The sequence below is a fragment of the Bradysia coprophila genome, unplaced genomic scaffold, assembly GCF_014529535.1.
Source record: "Bradysia coprophila strain Holo2 unplaced genomic scaffold, BU_Bcop_v1 contig_396, whole genome shotgun sequence".
Classification (NCBI taxonomy): domain Eukaryota; kingdom Metazoa; phylum Arthropoda; class Insecta; order Diptera; family Sciaridae; genus Bradysia; species Bradysia coprophila.
The window spans coordinates 92,290-114,474 of NW_023503653.1; the positions used below are offsets into that span (position 1 = coordinate 92,290).

Here is a 22,185-nt window from a genome sequence, read left to right on the forward strand (position 1 = left end):
TGCAGAACACGTATAGAAAATAAAGTCGAATTTAGTTCCCGACCATAGGTCGTAGCATACATTTTTTGACTGATTCAATCAAAAATATATCAAAATAGCATCATCCATCGCTGAGTTAAATTTTATTTTGTAAAATGGATCAAGACTGAAACATTAAGACATCAAACTTAAAATTTTGCAGTACACGTATAGAAAATAAAGTCGAATTTAGTTCCCGAGCATAGGTCGTAGCATACATTTTCTGACTGATTCAATCAAAAATATATCAAAATAGCATCATCCATCGCTGAGTTAAATTTTATTTTGTAAAATGGATCAAGACCGAAACATTAAGACATCAAACTTAAAATTTTGCAGTACACGTATAGAAAATAAAGTCGAATTTAGTTCCCGACCATAGGTCGTAGCATCCATTTTCTGACAGATTCCATCAAAAATATATCAAAATAGCATCATCCATCGCTGAGTTAAATTTTATTTTGTAAAATGGATCAACACGGGATATTATGTCGTGTATATTAAAGGAACAATAAAATCGATATGTCGAAGGTAACTATTTAATGAAATAAACTGTACTTTTGCAGCTCCGCGCTTTTATTTCAAATAAGTGATCGGCCGTTTAAAGTTTGAAAAAAGAGCCACTGATATGACCGATATGACTGACATGAACAACTAAACATCAGCTGATGATTGATTATTATTTATTTACGTTCTACGTGTTTCGTAGTAAAAACAAAAAGCTAAATTATCTGTAACATGAAACGGGTCTGTATTTAATGAACGTTTGCAATTCCCGTGTATTCGCTATGTTCGGACGATTGAACGAAGTTCTACAATCGGCAGTCGATGTGGTTGGTTAATCAATGTAAAATAATTGTTCGTGTAGCGCATTGAAGATCATTTTTCTTTCTTCCACAGCTGGCCCCACCTCCGTCACCCTTTGACGATTTTGAATACCACTGGAAGCAGGTTAAGAATTTTTACGCAACAAAGAGGACCCATGAAATTCATGTCAATGATACCAACGTTCCCGTAAGTTGTTTTTAACTGGCAGGAAGCATTATACTTTTACCTATCGCGAGCGGATTCTTCCGCTCTTCCGAAATAAGCCTTATTTAATGGAATCAAAAACAAAATTCAAAATTAGGTTCACTTGGAGCAGATGCTCGATATCATCACAAATGAACAGAATGAAAAACTAGAAGATGAGTGGGAATGTCTAAAATTTGTACTGACTCGTAGACCTTTAGACCTGTTAGTTGAATTTGCTGTAACGGAAACACCACCAGGTAAAATTCAGATTTTCGTGAATAGGAAGACAACGAATGTCGAATGTGTTGTGTGTGGTAATTCCAGGTGCAACTGGATGCGTTCTAAATTGGGTTCGTCGATTCTTAAAACTTCCAAATCCGCACCTAGCCGATGACAGTGTATGCCAACCAGTAATTGTGAGTTAATCGATCGATTATTGCTTTCCAATTAATACAATTTTCACTCAAACATAATTCAGAAACTGATTCAAGTGTGTAATGGCCACAGAGCATCACCATACGAACACGAAGAGATTTTATTCCTGTCCACAGTGTCTGGTTTGGTTCGACAAAATCCTTATTTGATCAATTTATTCATACCGGCCCATCGCTATGACTATCTTAAAAATGTCAATCGACGACCGAATACGGTTCCAGTGAAAAATCCATTGTTCGACTACAGTAAAGTTGAAGCGAGCATACGTCGCATATCGATTGTTGTAGACAACGATGCGGATGCCCAAGTTGGTTCGTCAAGTGTGGAAGCAATTGACCCGGAGCCGGATTGTGATAAAAATAGTTCTGAGAATGGTGAAGGTGTACCGAGCGAAACGTGTGATTGCGATGATGAGGATAGATTTCAGCTGCTAGATACAATTACAACATATTTGCAAAGTGCAGTAAGCACAGACAGCAACGACTCACGAATCATTTATGAATCAAATTTTTTTTGTTTCTCTGTAGGACAGCATAGTTGTGGTGCGGTCTTGTGAAGGTGCGATGATTCTTACATCGCTTCCATCGATAAATAATGGAACGTGTTTGGCTATCAAATCGAGTCTGAATGCTTTTAGTGTCAAAATTTCCGAACGTAAAAACGGCCACTCTAAGAAGCTAATTAGGATGTACGCACCAGCATCCAGGCGTGTGTCAGCACCAGCAGCAGTCAGACACCTACTGTTCTTTCATTGATTTACTTTGTTATGAATGAATGAATGAAGAAATGGTGCCCGACTACTGGTACATGTCCGGAGGCTGGTGCCGCCACCCTATTTATTTACTTGTACAACAACAACAACAACAACAACAAAAAACATTTTCAGGCCTGTCATTCCTATGCCGTCAAATTCCTGAAGATATGGACACCGGTGAAATCGAGGACAGTGTGGTTTCTTGGGGCCTGAATCCTCGTGATGGCAACGCGTCACAATTCATCGGGGTCAAACAACTGACTGAATTCTTATGTTGGCTCGATTATGCTAATTGTTTGTCGAACGAATGTGTTGAATTGTCCACATATTTGTGTCCCAATTTACGTGCACATCTGTTCGAAGACGTTCTGGAACCGTCGCTCCTGGACAGCAATGCGTTCTTTATGTTGGTGCTGTCGTCGAAAATAATTCGACAAATCGATTCCAAGCAGTTTTCGGATGGTAAATATGTGATTTTCGGGCAATATTATCTGTGATTGTGTTTAACCGTAATAATCGATCCATTAGAATTGGCCATTTGGTTGATTGGCACGGAGGAAGACTGTATGGGCGATGGGTTATTGACTATTTTAATCGAAAATGCACAAGAAAATTCAAATATTCTTCTACCCACATTACAGTTCATTGAGGTGAGTTCTTTCCGGAGAATAGACGGATTGGCGTTATTGGCCGTGAAACTAACCGAAAACCTATCAAATATTTCAGTCCTTGTTGGACAATGCTAACGAACGCATTTTGAATGGAATGATTTTTCGCTATTTGACCGGTCGCGGCTATTACGATCAAAGCAGTGAAAATCAACCGATACAAACGTGGTCAGATGAGGAGGAGGAGCGAGGAAGACTAGACGGTGACGTGGAAGGACTTAAAAAATCTAGAACGCTTGCTCCGAGCAATATTTTGAAAATCATTAATTAGTAAGTTGACTAAGGTCACAAAGGAGAAACTGTGAAAAAAAAAGTAAAATTTAAAATCGGAAGTGGGAACGAATCTCAATGTGAAAAAGGAACTGTCTGAATTAATTACTGGCCCTAACGAAATCTTTTCTTACCTAGTTTTCTGTTGCTATTACCGAGGCAAATAATGAGCGAGGGCGTTGGCACCTGTTATGAAGAATATGTTCAGGATGCGAACAGACACTATCAGAATTGGATACTAAAAACAGTTGATTACAATTGGCCGACAGAAGCAAAGTGTCCGAGTGCGAGTAAAGCGAATTCTACAACCGATCTAAACCGTAAGTATGGTGAGGGGACACAGGACATTTCTACCATGTGATTATCGGCTCGAGCGATAAAATCGTCCGGAAGACGAAAATATGCAGTTCAGGGCAATATTACAATTTATTCATCAGATTGATTCATCATATCGCCTTCTGGGTGATATTATCGCATTCTGTGTGATATTATCGATCGCATTCCGTTTGATATTATCGCCTTCTGGGTGATATAATCGCCTTCTGGATGATTTTATCGCCTTCTGGGTGATATTTCACCTACTGGGTGATGATCGTACATTGTTTCGGGCGATAATATTGCCCAGAAGCTGAAGTTACCCAGAAGGTGATAACATCGTCCACAAAATTTTGTCCAGGGTGATAATGTTATCATCTAGAGATGAAATTATCGTTTTATGGGCAATATTATCATCTTCTAGGCGATAAAGATCGCTTTTTCGACCAATAATATCATCTCTGAGGGATAATATTGCTCAGAACTGTATTTTTTCGTCTTCCGATCGATTTTATCGCTCGAGCCGATAATCACGATATGTCACGTCTTCGAGCGTGAAATACATAACAACTGTTACTTGCTTTTTTTAATGTTATGTCAGGCTCGATTATTTCATCCAATAATAGCGTGCGATTTTTTTTTCTTATTTCATTGCGAGCGACAAAATTTTATTTTCACACGCTACAGCCACCATTCAATAATCATAGTCCAGACGCTTGTGTCATCCTGTGGGATTCGAAGTTTTAAGATTTTTTGTGAATTGAAACAAATTAACTCTCCAGATAAATATAATTTTTTTAATTGCTGCTATTGATGTATCTAAGTTGATATCTAAGGTTTCCAGAAGTTCTCTGTTTAATTTGCGTCGCAAAGTGGCAGATGTTCAGGAACAGACCTGCAAGAAAATTTATCTGCCACTTTGCGACGCAGATTTTTTTGGTAAAATTTTGGTTGTTTCCAGTCAAATTTTTTTTGCTAAAAATTATTTGGCAGATGATGAGAAAAACTAAGCCAGCTTGTTTGAACTAAAATTGGGTGTAAAATTTAATTTTTGCGTAACGAAGCTGAAAGCGTCAACTCTAGCGATATCATTCATTTTAGAAATTGTACTTCAAAGACTGCGTCACACTTTTCTCGAAGAGATTTTTGTTGGGATATCAGTCGTTTTAGAAGTGTAGTCAACACTGCTTTTTATAACAGTTTACAGTTTTAATTCAAAAATTTGACGAAATTCGAAAATTTGACGAAATTCGAAAATTTGACGAAAATCGATAATTTGACGAAATTTGAAAATTTGACGAAATTCGAAAATTTGACGAAATTCGAAAATCTGACGAAATTTGAAAATTTGACTTAATTTGACGAAATTTCCACCATCCATCCATATCTCCAAAACCCCAATTGACCCACCCATTTCCAACTTTCGACATTTTTCACATATGCCCCTCTGTTCTACTCGTAAAACTCTGAGACTTTGCCAAAGACGAATGTATGCCATTCCGGTATTTTTTCGCACACGACGTCTTGTCAACCTCGGCCTCGCATCGGGTCAACAATCGACATCTGGTGCGAAAAAATACCTTGGTAGATAAATAACTATTAACATTGTTTCGCATATTTTTAGCATCATACGGTCAACCGGGTCCATCATGCCAGATCAACAACAAAAAAGAATTGCACTGCAACGACAGTGGGATATCGGAAGGAAATTTCTACGAAGGCCCATTGCTGCGCTTATTATTTTCGCATGTCCGTAACATGTCTTCGTACGCATACGAACTGAATCTGGCTGTGGTCGCTATTTTATCCAAATTGGCTTTTCTGCCGCATCCCTACCTGCATGAGATTTTACTGAATCCAGAATTGCCGATAGCCAAGGGAACAAATACCTTATGGTCCAGTATGCAGTTCTTAGCGAGACAACTGTTGCTGGAGGTGCCGCGAGTAGAGGGATTCCAGAGAAAAATTGCCGAAACGGGAAAAAATCTGTTAATAAATCCGCCAATGATGAGGTAAGCGGTGGTTTTTAACGACGCTTTTCTGTTGCCCTCAGAGACATGATAACAGATGGCGTTGCTGTCGTTGTACGGCCATCTGTTATCATTTCTCCAGTTGCCCTTGCTAACAACTATGAATAACAAAATTACAGCGAAACCACAGGCGATAACGATCCGTTGTTTGAAGCACTGGTTGTGCTGGAAGAGTTTTGTAAAGAGCTGGCGGCTATTGCCTTCGTCAAATACCATCACGGAACGGTCAAATAATTGTCTTCAATAGTTTTACTTCAATACTGCGTGGAGTCCGCGGGGTACTCTGGAAGAACGATGCATTTTAAGGGCCACTCGATTTGTAAGTCACCTCTTCGGACAACGATAATGCAATTTAAATGTAAATAATAGAGTTAAGATGACCGTGGTGACGTTATGTGAATAATTAAGTTCATTTTTTTCCGTTTCCACTGCTCCATTCCCTTTTGTTAGCTTAAATAAGTTTGCAAATTTGGCTGCTTTTGGAAAGATTCGTCTAGTCGAAATGTGTAATTTTAAAATCAATAAAACTTTAACTGAATGAATGAATACATTTGTGGCTGTACAGTTCTATTGTTTCAACAATTTTTCGATTCTTCCGGAAATATCCAAAGGACTGGTAGTCGGCGCAAATCTATCCACCGGTTGTCCATCTTTATCAATCAAAAATTTCGTAAAATTCCACTTGATCGAATTACCAAATGTGCCACTTTGTTTATGCTTAAGATATTTGAACAATGGCTCCGCATCGTCACCGTTCACTTTTACCTTTTTCATGACCTCACCAACGTCCGCTTTGGCATTATTCAAGTGACAGACCTGCGACGATCGACAATTTAAGGTAACTAAATATTAAAGTGCTCGTCATGTTATGCATACCATTTCATCACCATCACTCTCTGGCGACTGGGATCCGAACTGGTTGCACGGAAATGAAAGGATCCGAAGTCCTGAAGAAAATTAATTGATTTCTAATTTTCTGATACACGATGGAACATCCATCTCACCAGAAACAGACGCGAGAACAGATTTGAAATAAGTGGCCTACTCGGCGCAGTCAGAATTTTTCTGATAAATTTAGTTTCTTTATGTTGGTATAATACCACTACGAGGACCAAAATAAGAGGCCTGCCTGTTTATAGTTCGTTGGGTAATCGGGTTAGGCAACGCGTTCCAATAACAGGCACAGATTTCTTTAACTGTTATTTGGCCTCTTATTTTGTATGGAACGTCCGTAACACAGTGACCTATACCAGCATAAAAAACTGAATTTTAGTTGATAATTTTGGACGACTGCGTCGTGGGGGCCTCTTATTCAAATTATGTTTTCGTGCCTTTTCTTGGAGTGCGTTGGATTAGATGATTTCCATTTTTTTTAATGTACCGGCATCATTGTACTTTTTATTGAGTTCCGTAAGCTTTGCGTAATTTGACTTAGTTAGGCCACATTGAGACGCAATATTTACCACCAACACAACATTTCCTTTAAATTGGCTTAAATTAACTTCATTTCCGAAACTATCTTGTACACTAAAGTCGTAAATGGATGAAGCTTTTTTATAGTCCGCTGCTGCCATTCCTGACTAATGTTTGGCTCACACAATAACGAACAAATTACGACTTCTATCTCATAAATACTGTGACCTTTTAACGAACGTGATCGCTTAGCTTTGGAACAACATTTATTATCTAAAACAAATTATCGCAAATCATTGCCTAATGTGATACCATATCGGGGGCTGTTCGAAAGAAACACGTCAGCCTTTTTACCGATTTGGAAATATGACTGATGAAACTATGCTCAATTGTCTTCTAATTTCTTAAAAGCAAAGGACCCTTTGCATATTTGTAGCCTACATTTAGGCGGGAAAATATTCGTGTTTTTTTTCGATCATTTCTCTGAACCAAAAGACATTTTTGCGTGCTCCAGTGGTTTTACTTTTTCAAAAAAAAGATTTTGGTTCAGAGAAATCATCAAAAAACGAATGTTTTTCCGACTAAATGTAGGCTGAAAACATACAAACGGTCCATTGCTCTTAAATTATCAATTCCATCGATAAAGGGTCGTACACCAAAAAAGTCTCTTTCAACCTAAGTACATTCATTATTCATGTGTTAAAAATGCAACGTAGCCTTTGCATTTTCCATGGAACTTAGACTCTAAGGCCGAACATTCGAAACAAAGGAATAAGGTGTTATTTTGACAGTGTCAGAACGTTTGATTGCTAGAGAGAGAGAGTATTGGTCGTACGTTAGTTGTTACGAACATTTATGCCTTATGACCCCGACATTTCATTCACGAACTTATCAGCTGAACATGACTCAATCGACAAATCTTATCTTTCTTCTTTAACTTAACTGATAACAATTTTAAAATAATCTTACTTAATGGGATTTCGGTTAGACCAGCGACGACAAAAATAAATAAAGTAAACGAAGTAAAAGAATTTCGTTGGGACACTACGTGGCAGTGTAAACAGTAGAATCAATACACTAGAAAGGGTATTGGTAGAATTCATAGATTTTATGCCATTGCCAAGTTTCGGGTGAATCAGAGTGCACCAGATGGATTTGTGTGTCAAAAAAGCGACATACAATAGAACGAACTGTGTCGAAACATTTACCATTTATTCATCATCATCCTCTTCTATTTGATTTTTGGCGCACATTAGTGTCGACGCATCCAGAACCTGTTGATTGACCAATTGAGAATCGTATGTGGCAATGATTTCAGCATTTGTAGGCTTCCTATCCGTCTCAGTTATGACATCAGATATAATATACTCCGTTGACAATTGATTGGATTTCAGTTGTAGTTCTTCCACCTGCACACACACACAAAATATCATTCATTTCTCAATGAAACACCAAATCCCATTCAAAATCTATGAAAACTCCATTTACCAGTAATTCATTGAGTTGCGCGTTTATCGTGTCAATCAAACTCTGAATGCGCTTTTCTGCCTTCGCTAATTGCAACTGCTCCACTAAAATGTTTTTTGTAAATGAAGATGGGTGAGGCATAATGTTTTTGTTTGATTTATTCCTTGGCTCCAAACCGACAATCAGATTTTATTTACAGTAAATCAACACATTATTGTTGTATCATCGCACTTTAATTTGGAAAATCTTTTTTGTTTACAGTTTATTTATCAAGTGCAGTCGAGACAGTCAAACTTTTTGCTATGATGTACAATATTTGGTTGATACAATAGTGACAAGTAGATGACGCCTTTCCAGTTGGCTTTGTAGCGCATGAAAAAAAAATATTTTGAATTTTTATGATATCGAGTCGAGTAAGAACGGTTATTGATTTGTGTACATTAAGTCCCATCCACATTGATCACGAAGGCGGTGGCATAGAAAATTTCTCCATCGAACTATGACGATATGAGGTTTTGTATAACTAAAAAATTTTATATTCAGGCGGACCAAAAACGTCACATTCTCTCACCAGTTTTTCTTCCTTTTTCGTCCCAGTTGTGTCAATTTCCGAACAAAAATTTGACTTTTTGGTGCGCCCTAATGTAAAATCGTAATTACTCGATACAAATACTGAAGTTAAAGCAAATGCACAAAAACACACGGAGTCCAAGTTAAAAGTGGAGTTGTCGTACAACATGTTGTAAATATATGTATTGGCTACATAGGAAACTCATCTGAAACTTGAGTTCCGCTGAGCATTTAATTAATACCTTCAGTGTTTCCGTACTTTGGTTACTCGGACGAAAAATGTGTAATTCCCTTGACTGTAAGTCAGGGTCTTATGCCGGAAAATACCCTAAAATGTTTGTATGAAAGGTTGTATGATATGTTATGAAAAACGGAATTGTTTGTCCCAATATTTTGCGTGTAAACACGATAACTTGAGTAATTATCAACCAATTACCAATTTTATTTTAATCGACGCAGAATTGAATTTTTGAGGTTAAGTTCGAAGATGGGCTATGTGGGATTAAGGATCTGGAAGTTATTCCAGAAAAACAGTTTTTTCCACTGTTGGAAATTCAATCAATCGAAAAAGATTACTTTGCAGGAATTTGATTTTGTCCGTTAGTTATATACATCTATCACGCATGATAGTCAGCTATCACGGTGATAGTCAGCTATCACTGTGATAGTCAGCTATCACGGTGATAGTCAGCTATCACGGTGATAGTCAGCTATCACGGTGATAGTCAGCTATCACGGTGATAGTCAGCTATCACGGTGATAGTCAGCTATCACGGTGATAGTCAGCTATCACGGTGATAGTCAGCTATCACGGTGATAGTCAGCTATCACGGTGATAGTCAGCTATCACGGTGATAGTCAGCTATCACGGTGATAGTCAGTTATCACGGTGATAGTCAGTTATCACGGTGATAGTCAGCTATCACGGTGATAGTTAGCTATCACGGTGATAGTTAGCTATCACAGTGATAGTTGGCTATAGTCAGGGATAGTCACGTGAAAGTCAGCTATCACGCATGATAGTTTTCTATAACGGTGATAGTCAGCTATCACGGGCAAACGTAACAGATTTCACGCCATGACATAAAATATTTATAAAATTTTATGAAAAACCATTTTCTGAATCGTTATTCAAATGTATGGAATGACACTAAAAAACAATCAAACAGAAAACTTTAAAACTTTAAAAGTTTGCGGCCAGAGCGAAGCGAGGGCCTTAATTTGCACGAGTCGTGCCATTTTGTTCAAGATATGAATGTAGTAAGTTTTGGGGGACTTCCTTTTGTACATAAAAGCAAGAGAAGAATATCTATCGTAATTTTTTAATTTGTACCAAATTGAAAGAGTCCTCTAATCGGTCTACATTCGCATTACTTACTTCTGATTAACGTTAACGTCAATAAGACTATGAAACAGAATAATATACAACTCATACGAGTAGGAATTTGCGGCCAGAGCGAAGCGAGGGCTGTAATTCACACGAGTCTTTGTATTAATTTATGATTTATGGTTGATCAAAAATCTTGCCGCAAATTTTCAAGAAAATTGAGAACACAAAAAGTATTTTTCCAAACGATTTGTACTCAAGCGAAGGTTTTTATATCAGTTATTTGTGATGTTTCGGAAGTTTAACAAGGGAAAATAAAATGAAATTGATTAAAAATATATTGGAAAAAAAATCAGTCAAGGGACCTGACCCGCCCAAAAGGTGGGGCATAGTTTTTGGTCCTAGAAATATAATGGACTGTGAAATTCATAAGCTGAACATTCGAATTTCACCAGCCTTCGTAAGTAATTTAAAACTCTCTGCCCGAGATTCATTTCCATGAATTCCGAATTTTAAATGGCAGGAAGCAAATAGCCATCATCGCAACAAGTGTTTGTATCTATATTTTGACAGAAAACTCAAAGAGGAAAAATCAATAAATGTGTTATTCGTAGGTATAAAGGATATAAGGGTAAATAGAACATGGCTGACAGTAGACATAAACAAAACACACCTTAGACGTTCCTTCATTCTGTTCTGTAAAAAAAGAGGTTCCTAATTTACGAAAAAAGTCCGTTGAACGGGTGCGTTAGATTTGACTATAAATTAAAAGTGAAAAATGGTCGGCAGTGATCTTTCTCTACCGGTCTTTATACCACCACGGAAGAGACAAACCACAAAAAAGCCGAACGGGACACAAAACTATGTGGACCACATAGTATCGGTATGCGGCATAGGTGAAGTAATTACAGCCGTTGCAACTTAAATTCACCATTTTTGTGTATTTTTTTCTAGAGTCACATAACGAAACAGTCTCCAACATTACCCAGTCCCGATGACTGTGTCATAAATGCATCGTTGATTTTAAATAAATCAAACAGTGAAAAGCGGCTGTCTGGCGATAATCGGCTATCCTTAAGTCGAGAATTGAACTCGATCAAATCGCTTAACGTCAACGACGAATCGCACTGCAACGAGATGCAGAGTTTCGACACGATGTCTCAACCATCGAAAGATTGCAGTGCAAATATCACACCAAGAAGCTACTCCGAAGAAAGTAGCCTAGATGCTAAGTCTTGCCGCTCACACGATTGCTTAACGACACGTTCGACCAAGAAACGAGTCAACATAAAAACCGATTTTTTACTCCAACGAAATCAGCGCCAATCGCCGAATTCCACCAATTATGAGGATCTCGAATCGGGCGAAACGAGCATATTGAATGCCGAATTGGATAAGAACAGTCTCGATAGATTCAATACTGTGCGCACTGATAGTTACTTGACCATGACTGGAACGGTTAAACGAGGTCGCAAAAAGGGTCAGTCAATGGATTTGCAGTTAAATGTTTCCCGAGACGAACTTGAGAAGATCAATGCTGCCGTTGTGGCAGTTGAGCAAAGTCAACAAGAAAGTCGTGACTGTTGTGCGTGTTCGTTGACGATCGGAATACACATTCTGGTTCTATCCATAGTCTGTTTGCCGTTCGTCACCGCATACACGGCGTTTTATTCATTCTACATTGGAACACTGACTTGGTATAATATTTTCAACTACTTCAACGAGGAGAAATCGTATTTGCACAAACTTCTTATGTCGCCGCTACTCATACTCACATATCCGGTCATCATTTGCTTGTGCACCATTGGCTTGGCTGTCTATGGAGGTTGTGTTCAGCTGAGTATGTCATTGAGCCGATGGTCTAACGAAGTAACGGACATTGAAAAGGGTTTCTACGGTTGGCTGTGTTCGTTTTTGCATTTATCCGACTGTAGTCCGTATGAAGTGGTTATTCTGACTGATTTACGGCTACCCGAAACTGTGAACCATGGAAATTCATCAACGGAAGAACTTTCACTGTAAAAATTATATTTTTAAGCCCAGCCGCTTCAACGTAAAACGAAGGTCCAAAATATTTTTACTTTTCATGCAAAGGGACCAAGTTACGAGAAAAACTCTGTCCCGTTGCATGATTATCTATTATTTAAATTAAATCATATCAAACAACGCATACGAGACTGTGGTAGATTAAGATCTTCAGGTGATTGGGTAACAAAGGGACACAGATTTAAATAAGTAATAAAACATTGGAATGTTGTAATAATGTCGCCATTGGAAAGACCTTCGAAATGGCACATACGTATTCTCTAGAATTGAAAGACGAATAAAACGAGCTATCACTTATTTCAATCGGTGACCCTTTGTTCCCCGATCACCCAAAGATTTCAAATTGTCACTCGTAACATCGGGAAACGTAAAACTATTTTCTAAAGCATTAGCGATTAACTAGCCAAATCTGTGACGTGTAGCTTTTCATATCAATAAAATCAAATTAAGAGAATTAATATTGATTCCTGATGGATAACACTGCGAGTCTAATAGATTGTCCTATCGATATTTTTTGATATTTTAACTATAGTCAGAGGCAGTGAAATTTCAACATATTTGTCTTCAGCTGTTTTTCAGCTGATCCAGATCCACACATACAATCAAAACTGCTTATACTTGTTTACAGCTGAAGCAAATTCTGACTGCCTCTAACTGTAATTTCAACCCACCCAAAGGGATGGAGCACAACTCTCGTCTAATACCCAGATCAAAATGTTTATCGATCATAATCTTCTCGTTGCTGTTTTGCTTGTTCTGTGCGGGAAAGTTTTACTCGAAGAGACCAGCAACATCAATGCTCTCTCACTCTATATTTACTAATTCTGACATTTTTATTAATTTATTAATTTTATCGTTATTACTCTCTGAATCAGGTTGGACCAACGTTTTGTTATTTAAATTCGTAGCTCATATTCGTGAGAAGAAAACGACATTGACAATTCAAATCGATAGTTTCCGTCGTGGTCATTAACATCATTCAACGTTAATACTTGATTTCCATCTACTACAAAAGAACCAGTGTCAGAGACAAAATTGATTTTTTTTTAAATTTTTGTTTTGATTGTTTGCCAGGTCGCTCTACCACGGAGTAGTTTTTGTTGAGTGGAAACCATACTTAAGTCTTCATTTCCACTTACGAAAAAAGCACTCGGTTTACTCTTTAGACAATAGAAATGAGGTGTGGTTTAGCTAAACGGAGGCAAAACATAGTGGTCTTTTTGCAAGAGTAAATCAATCCACTCAACAAAAAGTACTCCGTGATAGTGCCGTGAGAGAGCAAGCTGTTAAGTAAACAGAGCAAAAATTGAAAAAATTCAATTCTGTCTCTGACACAAATACTTTTTTATTAATAGAATTGGACCCTTTGCAAATTTGTAGCCTACATTTAGGCGGGGAAATTTTCGTTTTTTGATGATTTCTCTGAAGCAAAATCTTTTTTGAAAAAGTGAAACCATTAAAGCTCGCAAAAATGTGTTACTTTTAAAGGAAAAATTGGTCTGTGCCACAAACTTTGTGGATGATAACTTATCGCACTTGGAAAATCCTTTGCAGATAACATAAATTTACAAAACCTGCACAGGTTTCTCCAAGTGGGTTAAGTTATCACCCGCAAACCAATTTTCCCTTTCAAAATAACACATTTTTGCGTGCTTAAATGGTTTATGTTTTCGAAATAAGATTTTGGTTCAGCGATATCAAAAAACTAATATTTTTCCGCCTAAATGTAGGCAACGAATTTGCAAAGGGTCCATTGCTCTTAAGAGGCATCGGTGCTTTGCTGAAAAGCATACATTAGGGCGTTTTTTAAATACTGGATTTAAGTCTACTTTTGATGGTATCTTTCCAACAGAATCCTTTTTGAAAAATGTACGACAGCAATTCCGACCACGAATGTGGTAGCTTTCAATACAAAATACATTTGGTTGTAGAAATTTGACCGGCTCTGAGAAACGTGAGCAGTTTATGCAAATTTCGTTAAACTGTTCAATTTTCTCAGAGCTGGTCAAACGGATACAACCAAGTGTATTTTCTGTTGAAAGCTAACACATCCGTGGTAGGAAATGCGGCCGTACATTTATCAAAAAGGATTCTGATGGAAAGATATCATTAAAAATGAAACAAGAGCAAAGGAGACTTTGCAAATTTGTAGCCTACATTTGGGCTGAAGAATATTCGTTTTTTTGATGATTTCTCTGAATCAAAATCTTTTTTTGAAAAAGTAAAACTATTAAAGCGCGCAAAAATTTGTTACTTAGGAAAAATTGATTTGTGGGAGATAACTTATCCCATTTGGAGAAACCTTTGCAGATTGTGTAAGATAATGTAATCTGCACAGATTTCTCCATGTGAGTTAAGTTATGACTCACAAACCAATTTTTCCTTCTAAAAGGAACGCGTTTTTGCGTGCTTTCTTTTTTGGCCCGTTATACGGCCTAAATCGCATTGGTAAATCATCTGGAAATATCAATATATTTTTCAAAAAAAAGATTTTGGTTCAGAGAAATCAACAAAAAACGAATATTTTTCCTCCTAAATGTAGGCTACTTTGCAAAGGGTCCAACTGCTTTTAAGTAAAAATCAAGCCTCAGGATGGAACCAAAAGATTGTTATCATCTCAAAGATTTGTGGAAATCCTTTTTTCGGTGAGTTGCTAAAGCTCGCTGACTATGCTGCCGTGGTGAGCCAAAAAATGTTTGAGGAGCTTTCGAAAGCGTTGAGCTACTTTTGGATGCCATTGGAAAGTGGAATATTTCAGTGGAATACAAAAGAAGCTTAAGGTTCTAGAAAGCTTTTTTAAAGCAAAGACACAAATAAAATAAGGTGTTTCGACTGAACACGGAAATACGAAAAATTGTGTGAATCTCAAACGTAAATATTCTTCAATTCGGAACACTAAATTATAGCTTAAAAAGGCTTAAATTTTTGGGAATAAGTTATCCGAAATAAAAAAGGTCTTGAAAATGGTCAGTGGAACCTTTTTGCGGTAAAGCCGAGTATACGTTGAAATGAAAGTTTGATACAAAATGTCTGTCAAAATTTTCAGTTCGTGTGGAGAAAGGTCACTGACTGGTTTTATACTTGACTAAGTATTTGTGGTCTATAAATGTGTGGAAACGAGTAATCAGTAAGCACTCACATCGAAAACTTAGCGGAGAAAAATATCGAAAGCTGAATGTCGGTACCAGCTAATTTCCATGACCAATTTAAACTTTTCATAATCTATACCAGCAGCTCCAACAAAATTTATTGATATCCGTTAATGTTCTGTGTGTATCTACAAATGAAGATTTCTAAATTTTTAGCGCGTTTCAGTTTGATTTCTCCTCTTCATTCGGCGGTTTTTTTTTCTGTCGTTCTGCCAATTCTTGGTCTATCCGTTCTTTAGCTCGGAACACCTTGGATTGTAAGTAGAACGAGCCACCTTTTGACTTATCATTCACATTAAATAAATGTTCGTAATTCTTATTCACTTTCTCTGCGTCGTTTAAGTCGTTCAGATTCAATATCTGTTGTGCTTCGTCTAACGTAATGCCTGTCATAAAACGAAAATTGCTGATTGCATTACGAAAACCGAATAAAAATAATTTCGCATTCTAACCAGAGCGTGCATTAGTTGCAGCACGTTGATTTCCTTGTTGACCGCCACCAGCCCGTTTGGCCGCTTCTTGTGACGCAGCATATTCTTGCTTCAATGCCCGTCCAAAAGCTCTAGCAACGGCCTGACCGCCAAGGACGATAATTTGTGCTAAATATTTTGCCATAGAATTTTGGTGATTTGTAACGAATGGTATTTATCCAAACTTATCCAAAGTGGATGTAATTAAATTCCAAGTGATTAAGCACTTAAACGACGCAAATTACAATAGTTGTATCACTTATTACAACATCACACCATCACACCATCAATAACAAACCAACTAACCTCAATGTTATGACACTGACGAATGACATGAGTGACACTCATTGAGTGACAGTTTTTAAAATTTAATGTTGTGTATTTTAGTTCGGAGCTGCCGGTATGGAGCTGCAATAGAGTTAGGTTATGGAACCCAAGGTATTTTTATCGAATAAAGCATATTTAGTAGTGACTTAGTTCACTAATAGAAGCTTTTAAATTCGTTCAGTTTTTTCCCAGTCTTTGTATTGTATGCGCAAAAAAAAATCCTCAACTGCTGATACAATGTATATGTGGTATATGTGTACATGTGTAAAGCTGTCAGATTTTCTGTGCATATAAAATAGAAATATATAAACAAAGGACATGAGTTCCGCAAAAAATAAAATTAAACGGGGAAAAGCCGATAACAATAAAAATTACGTTCAAGAGAAATCAGCGCGCGAACGTAAATTATCACCACATACAAAAAAATTAGAAGGAGCATACACGGAAAAAAAAGATTTGGAAAGAATTGTTTGCTAGAAATATATTTATAGTTGTGACAAATATATTTATATTTGTCACAAAATTTCAGGTAATTTGCTTGTCACAATTATATTTAATTATTTGTGACAAATTATTTCAAAATATATTAGTTACAAATATATAAATATTTGTAGCAAATATGTAAATATTTGTTACAAATATATTTAATTATTTATGACGAATTATTAAAAAAATATTTGTGGCAAATAATTAAATATATTTCGGACAAATATTTATATATTTGTAACGAATATAGTTCATTATTTGCTACAAATATTTATCTAATATATTCGCCACAAATATTTATATATTCGATACCAATTTTTTACATTAAATTGGTATTGAATATTTCTTTTTTTTTCCGTGTACAATTTGTTGATATCCATCATCCACGAATCTCTGGTCAAAATTTTGAGGAGCACAATAAAGAATTTGTTATTCTGTTCACTCAGCATTCGTGCATCCGCGAATCGCACATTTCTTTCTCTTCCATTCATTTCTTGAAACTTGTTTCTTTTTGCTGTTTAGTTTAATTTTATTTGTTGTTATTATGTTTGGAAGAAAAAATAATATTAAAATTATTAGATGTCATGAAATGTCAACAATTCCCAAATTGTCCCTTTCAGTGTTGCGATAAAAATTTGACCGAAAATAACGAAACAAAGAATGAACGTGCAAAATAAGAAATGAATATTTAATGAGAAAAAATTGCTGTTATCAGTTTCAGTAATGAGCATCATTGTTCGTACATTTATAATTTACTTTTCGGAATAATTTTATGAATGGAAAACTAAGTTTTAAATACAATAAAAAAAAATTTAATCGAACTCAACGATCTAGCAGCACTGCAACCAAATCCTTCGATAAAGAGTAGTGTTATGTCGAAAAAAAAATCTGATTCTTGTGCAACAGTTGTGTTTTTAAAATTTAATTAATTTAATTTAAAAAAAAATACGCACATTTGGGGCATTTAAAGTACACAAAGCCTATTTTCATCCTCATATCTACAACTTCTTTCGAAACCCCCCAACTCTATTGGAATTGATTTTTGAGTGAATGAGGTGCTCAATGACCTGAGAATAAACTTGAACTTGAATGAATGAGAACATCATGAATTAGGGTGATTCAACGCAGCATTAGTTATATACAGACCCAGACCCTTCTCGCTTTCTATTTTTAGTTTTCCAGCGGGAACTTTTGTCGGGAATTTTCAAATATGCTTCGCTCCTGACTGACATAATGTTTTTGCATTGGAAACTTATGTGATAAACATTTCCCTACATAAAAAAGTTCATACCTCTAACCTCGATGAAGTTTCAGCTTTTGCATTTTTTTTTTAAATTTGACATCACTGCTACGGCGGCTCCCAACCTGACAGAAACGTGCAAACAAAATAAATCCGCCAAATTGTATCTATTACCTTCGCATGTTCGATGTTTTGTTTTTAATTGAATTTGTTAGTTTCGTGCGGTCGTAAATTATGTCGAGAGTACGAATGGCAACGAATTGCACATCTGTGATCAATTTAATTCAGTTTTTGTACATTCACAGGACATACGTTCATTTTTCACGGTCGGTGCAAAGAAAGCGCCAACTACGCAGCCGACCAGCGATTCAAAACAAAAGAAGAAGAAATCAGTTATTGATTCCAGTGATGAGGATGATCCATCACCTTCAACGAAGATCGTGAAGTCGGTAAAAACTCCTTCTACTTCGAATAAGCGTCGCATCGTTTATTCGGACGATGATGATAATAACACACCGAATCGCAAGAAACCAAATCTGTCGAAACCGGTTACGTCAAAAGAACAACCAAAATTGAAGCTTGTGGAAGATGTATCCGATATGTTCGGAGATAAACCGGTGAAACGGGTCGACAAGCCAGTGGCCAACAAAACAATGACAGAGGAGGAAATAAACAGTCACTTTATGGATGACTTAGATGTTAGCGCTGTTCCTGATCTGGATGTGGATGTCAATGTGAATAAAGTAAATGGGCGACCGAAAGAAGTAGAATCGATGGATGACAGTGTGGTTGAGAGCACTCCGAAAGTAAATAAGCAGAAGGGACGCACTGACAAGAAGACATCTGCTAAGAAAGCTTCACTGGACACGAGTAAGGCTGAACGTCCGAGGGTATTTTTTCCCGGATTTGGATTTATTCCACGCTCTGTATTTTCTAGGCGTCCTGAGCGATGAAGATCGTCACGAACGAAAGCGACAGGCTGCAATGCTATATCAGCAATTCAAAAATAGGAGCGGTCCCTCCTTGCCAGGCAGCAAAGAAATTCCAAAGGTAAAGAGACGAACAGCCAGAAAGTAGTTGTGTCGAAGATGTGCTGTGTTTTCCCTTGCAACAGTAAACGACGCTGTACAGTGTGACTAATATGACTAATTTGTTGCCATTTCCATTAAAGGGTAAACCGAATTGTCTCAATGGACTCACGTTTGTGCTGACGGGTGTCTATGAATCACTAGAACGTGACGAAGCAGCTGATATAATTAAAGAATACGGGGGCAAAGTTACAACCAGTCTGTCGAAGAAAACAAGTTACATTGTCGTTGGCGAAGAGGCTGGACTAGCCAAAATAGCCAAGGCCGATGATTTGGGCACAAAGCGTTTAACTGAGGACGGATTACTTGATTTGATTCGGACTAAATCGGGACTACCGCCGAAAGAAGCTCCATCTGGCGTTTCTCCAACAAAAGGAGAGAAGTCTACCACAGCTAAAGTGAACTCCACGGACAAGACGCCATCAAAAACGTCTGCAACACCGAAAGAAATCAACGACAGCAACATTTCTCCCAAGAAAATCAAAGGAGAACGTAAAACTCCGATGAAGCAACCGAGTTCATTAACGATTGGAGAACAGGTCAAAAAGGAGCGTACAACTCCGAAAAAGGAAGGCTCCAGTTCAGGATCTGTTCCAAGTAAGCGAACTAAAATCGAAAAGTCTGTCGACATTGCCGTCGATCGAAAGCTCAGCGAACATCAGCTGAACATAGCCAGTGTTGATAATCAAGCATGGGTTGAGAAATACAAACCGACAGACATCAAGCAGATAATCGGTCAGCAAGGGGCCGCGAGCAATGTTGTCAAGTGAGCAAACGACATGACATCTGATGCTTCGGATGATTAATTTTCCTATGTAATGAATTCTAGGCTTCAAAATTGGTTGAGTAAATGGTACTCCAATCACGACGGCAAAAAGAAACTGCAGAAACCTAATCCGTGGGCCAAAAATGATGACGGCAGCTACTACAAAGCGGCACTGTTGTCGGGACCTCCAGGCGTAGGTCAGTTGAATAAGAATTCCTAATACTTCAACTGTAGACTCATTGCTCTTCTTTCAGGTAAAACAACTACAGCCACTTTGGTAGCGAAGGAACTTGGATTTTATACGGTGGAAATGAACGCGTCAGACACACGATCCAAACGGCTGCTGAAAGAAGAAGTGTCGGAGCTGTTGTCGAATAAATCTCTGGCCGGATACTTTAATGGTTCCAGTAGCGCGACAACAAAGAAACACGTACTGCTTATGGATGAGGTCGATGGCATGGCAGGCAATGAGGACCGTGGCGGAATCCAAGAGCTTATATCGCTCATAAAAGATTCGTCCATTCCCATTATATGTATGTGCAACGACCGTAATCATCAGAAAATGCGATCGCTGGTGAATTACTGCTACGATTTACGATTCAGTCGACCGCGTTTGGAACAAATTCGGGGCGCGATGTTGTCAATTTGTTTCAAAGAAAAATTCAAACTAACGCCGACAGCCATCGATGAAATCATTTCCGCTACGAACAATGACATTCGTCAAACCATTAACCATTTGACGCTAATGAGTGCCAACAATTCGATAACTCTGTCACAGACTAAACAGGATACGGCAAAGAAAGACATGAAGCTGGGACCGTGGGATGTGGTGCGTAAAGTGTTTTCAGCCGACGAACACAAAACCATGTCATTTGCTGACAAAGCGGATCTATTTTTCAATGACTACAGCATGGGACCGTTGTTTGTTCAGCAGAATTATTTGATTGTGGCTCCAAAGGCACCAAAGTAAGTGAGAAAAACTGACATTAATGTAGACGGCCTAACACTGTGTTCTATTGTTGCAGGGCCAGAATTCCCGCCCATGTTGCTATGACGGCTGACAGTTTGAGTCTTGGTGATCTCGTTGAAAGTCGCATTCGATCGAAAAATGCTTGGTCCATGTTACCCATTCAGGCTATGTACAGTTCCGTACTACCGGGTGAGTACATGGCCGGAAATTTTACTGGGCAAATCAATTTTCCCGCTTGGCTGGGGAAGTATTCCAAATCGACTAAACGGAAACGCATGGCACAGGAGCTTCATGATCACACCAGAATCCGGTAAGGAAGTTCAGTGTTGTTGCTTTTTGTAACCGAGGCCATGACCACAAAACTACATTCCCATTCAGCACATCCGGATCGCGGCTTTCCATTCGGATGGACTATGCTCCATACTTGATTGAGAAAATCGTCAAACCACTGCGGGATCGAGGCATGGAAGGTGTTGACGAAGCGTTGGCCGTGCTGAAAGAATACCGTTTGTTGCGCGAAGACATTGATTCGTTGATTGAGTTGACAACGTGGCCAGGCAAAAAAAATCCAATGGACGCGATTGAGGGAAAAGTCAAGGCAGCTCTCACACGAGCGTACAACAAGGAGGTTACCGCTTATACGTATACAGCGACCGCTGCTGTTAAGAAAAAGAAATCGGAAAAATCAAACGATGAATTTGAGATTGGATTTGGGGAAGAAGAAGATGGAGCCGGTCCGGATGGATCTGACGAGGAGGAAAATGAAAGTGTGGAAATGGATGTTCTAATTAAAGCCAAAAAGAAATCTACATCCACGAAAGGTACCGATGCTACAAGTGGCAGCAAGAAAGCTGGAAATAACAGTCGCAAAGCGAAGAAGTAGGACTTTTGGTTGATGTTTCACAGATAATTCAGAAGGAAAACGAACTTCACAATAAAATTGCTTCGTGCCAAAATAAGAGATTTTCATTTTAGCGGCAGTTAATTCCAGGTTTATATGTAACGCCGTCCACCAAGATCGTTCTCGTATTTATAGGGAGAAACTGCTTCCCTGAATGTAACCGAAGTCTTTTTCCACAACAAGCAGTGTACTTTCCGATCTCAATGGAGCATTTATAAAAACTGTTCCAATTTGACCCGTAATTATCGGTGAAGTTCCCAATCATGACAGGCAGCCACGTATTTTTCGGTAATTCTGACAAACATAGTTTTTCTTCATATCAGGGAGAGGAGCGAGAGATTTTTTTTTAGAATGGATAAATGAAAAAAGCGCGAGCGGAACGAGCGCAAAAACTGGACTAGTAAATGTCCAGACGTTCGAATTCTGTACCTTTGTTGAAATGACAAGAGGTCAGAGGAAAA

At 37.9% G+C, this 22,185-nt stretch overlaps 6 protein-coding genes across 6 annotated transcripts; 3 read left to right on the top strand and 3 right to left on the bottom strand.

Annotated features, from left to right (window-relative positions):
• The first annotated feature begins 676 nt into the window (after positions 1–676).
• Positions 677–5,904, top strand: LOC119082197 (protein FAM160B1-like). Its single transcript, XM_037191631.1, has 12 exons — positions 677–851; positions 919–1,032; positions 1,148–1,289; positions 1,357–1,448; positions 1,511–1,930; positions 1,995–2,121; positions 2,354–2,683; positions 2,750–2,871; positions 2,948–3,159; positions 3,298–3,479; positions 5,099–5,486; positions 5,624–5,904. Exons 1-12 carry the CDS (start codon positions 777–779, stop codon positions 5,736–5,738), a joined length of 2,319 nt encoding a protein of 772 aa, XP_037047526.1. The 5' UTR covers positions 677–776; the 3' UTR covers positions 5,739–5,904.
• Positions 5,905–6,014: 110 nt separating this feature from the next.
• Positions 6,015–7,171, bottom strand: LOC119082199 (probable phospholipid hydroperoxide glutathione peroxidase). Its single transcript, XM_037191633.1, has 3 exons — positions 6,886–7,171; positions 6,381–6,451; positions 6,015–6,320 (listed from the first exon to the last, which is right to left on the bottom strand). Exons 1-3 carry the CDS (start codon positions 7,076–7,078, stop codon positions 6,072–6,074), a joined length of 513 nt encoding a protein of 170 aa, XP_037047528.1. The 5' UTR covers positions 7,079–7,171; the 3' UTR covers positions 6,015–6,071.
• Positions 7,172–8,108: 937 nt separating this feature from the next.
• Positions 8,109–8,712, bottom strand: LOC119082200. The gene is made up of 2 exons (XM_037191634.1): positions 8,406–8,712; positions 8,109–8,326 (listed from the first exon to the last, which is right to left on the bottom strand). The coding sequence occupies exons 1-2, from the start codon at positions 8,523–8,525 to the stop codon at positions 8,129–8,131; spliced, it is 318 nt and encodes a 105-aa protein (XP_037047529.1). The 5' UTR covers positions 8,526–8,712; the 3' UTR covers positions 8,109–8,128.
• A 2,081-nt stretch (positions 8,713–10,793) lies between these two features.
• Positions 10,794–12,813, top strand: LOC119082198. The gene is made up of 2 exons (XM_037191632.1): positions 10,794–11,164; positions 11,236–12,813. The coding sequence occupies exons 1-2, from the start codon at positions 11,060–11,062 to the stop codon at positions 12,301–12,303; spliced, it is 1,173 nt and encodes a 390-aa protein (XP_037047527.1). The 5' UTR covers positions 10,794–11,059; the 3' UTR covers positions 12,304–12,813.
• Positions 12,814–15,539: 2,726 nt separating this feature from the next.
• Positions 15,540–16,276, bottom strand: LOC119082201 (mitochondrial import inner membrane translocase subunit Tim16). Its single transcript, XM_037191635.1, has 2 exons — positions 15,929–16,276; positions 15,540–15,862 (listed from the first exon to the last, which is right to left on the bottom strand). The coding sequence occupies exons 1-2, from the start codon at positions 16,089–16,091 to the stop codon at positions 15,639–15,641; spliced, it is 387 nt and encodes a 128-aa protein (XP_037047530.1). The 5' UTR covers positions 16,092–16,276; the 3' UTR covers positions 15,540–15,638.
• A 1,816-nt stretch (positions 16,277–18,092) lies between these two features.
• Positions 18,093–21,784, top strand: LOC119082202 (replication factor C subunit 1). The gene is made up of 8 exons (XM_037191636.1): positions 18,093–18,242; positions 18,305–18,869; positions 18,937–19,049; positions 19,171–19,853; positions 19,917–20,050; positions 20,108–20,819; positions 20,879–21,133; positions 21,202–21,784. The coding sequence occupies exons 1-8, from the start codon at positions 18,234–18,236 to the stop codon at positions 21,704–21,706; spliced, it is 2,976 nt and encodes a 991-aa protein (XP_037047531.1). The 5' UTR covers positions 18,093–18,233; the 3' UTR covers positions 21,707–21,784.
• The last annotated feature ends 401 nt before the right edge of the window (positions 21,785–22,185 follow it).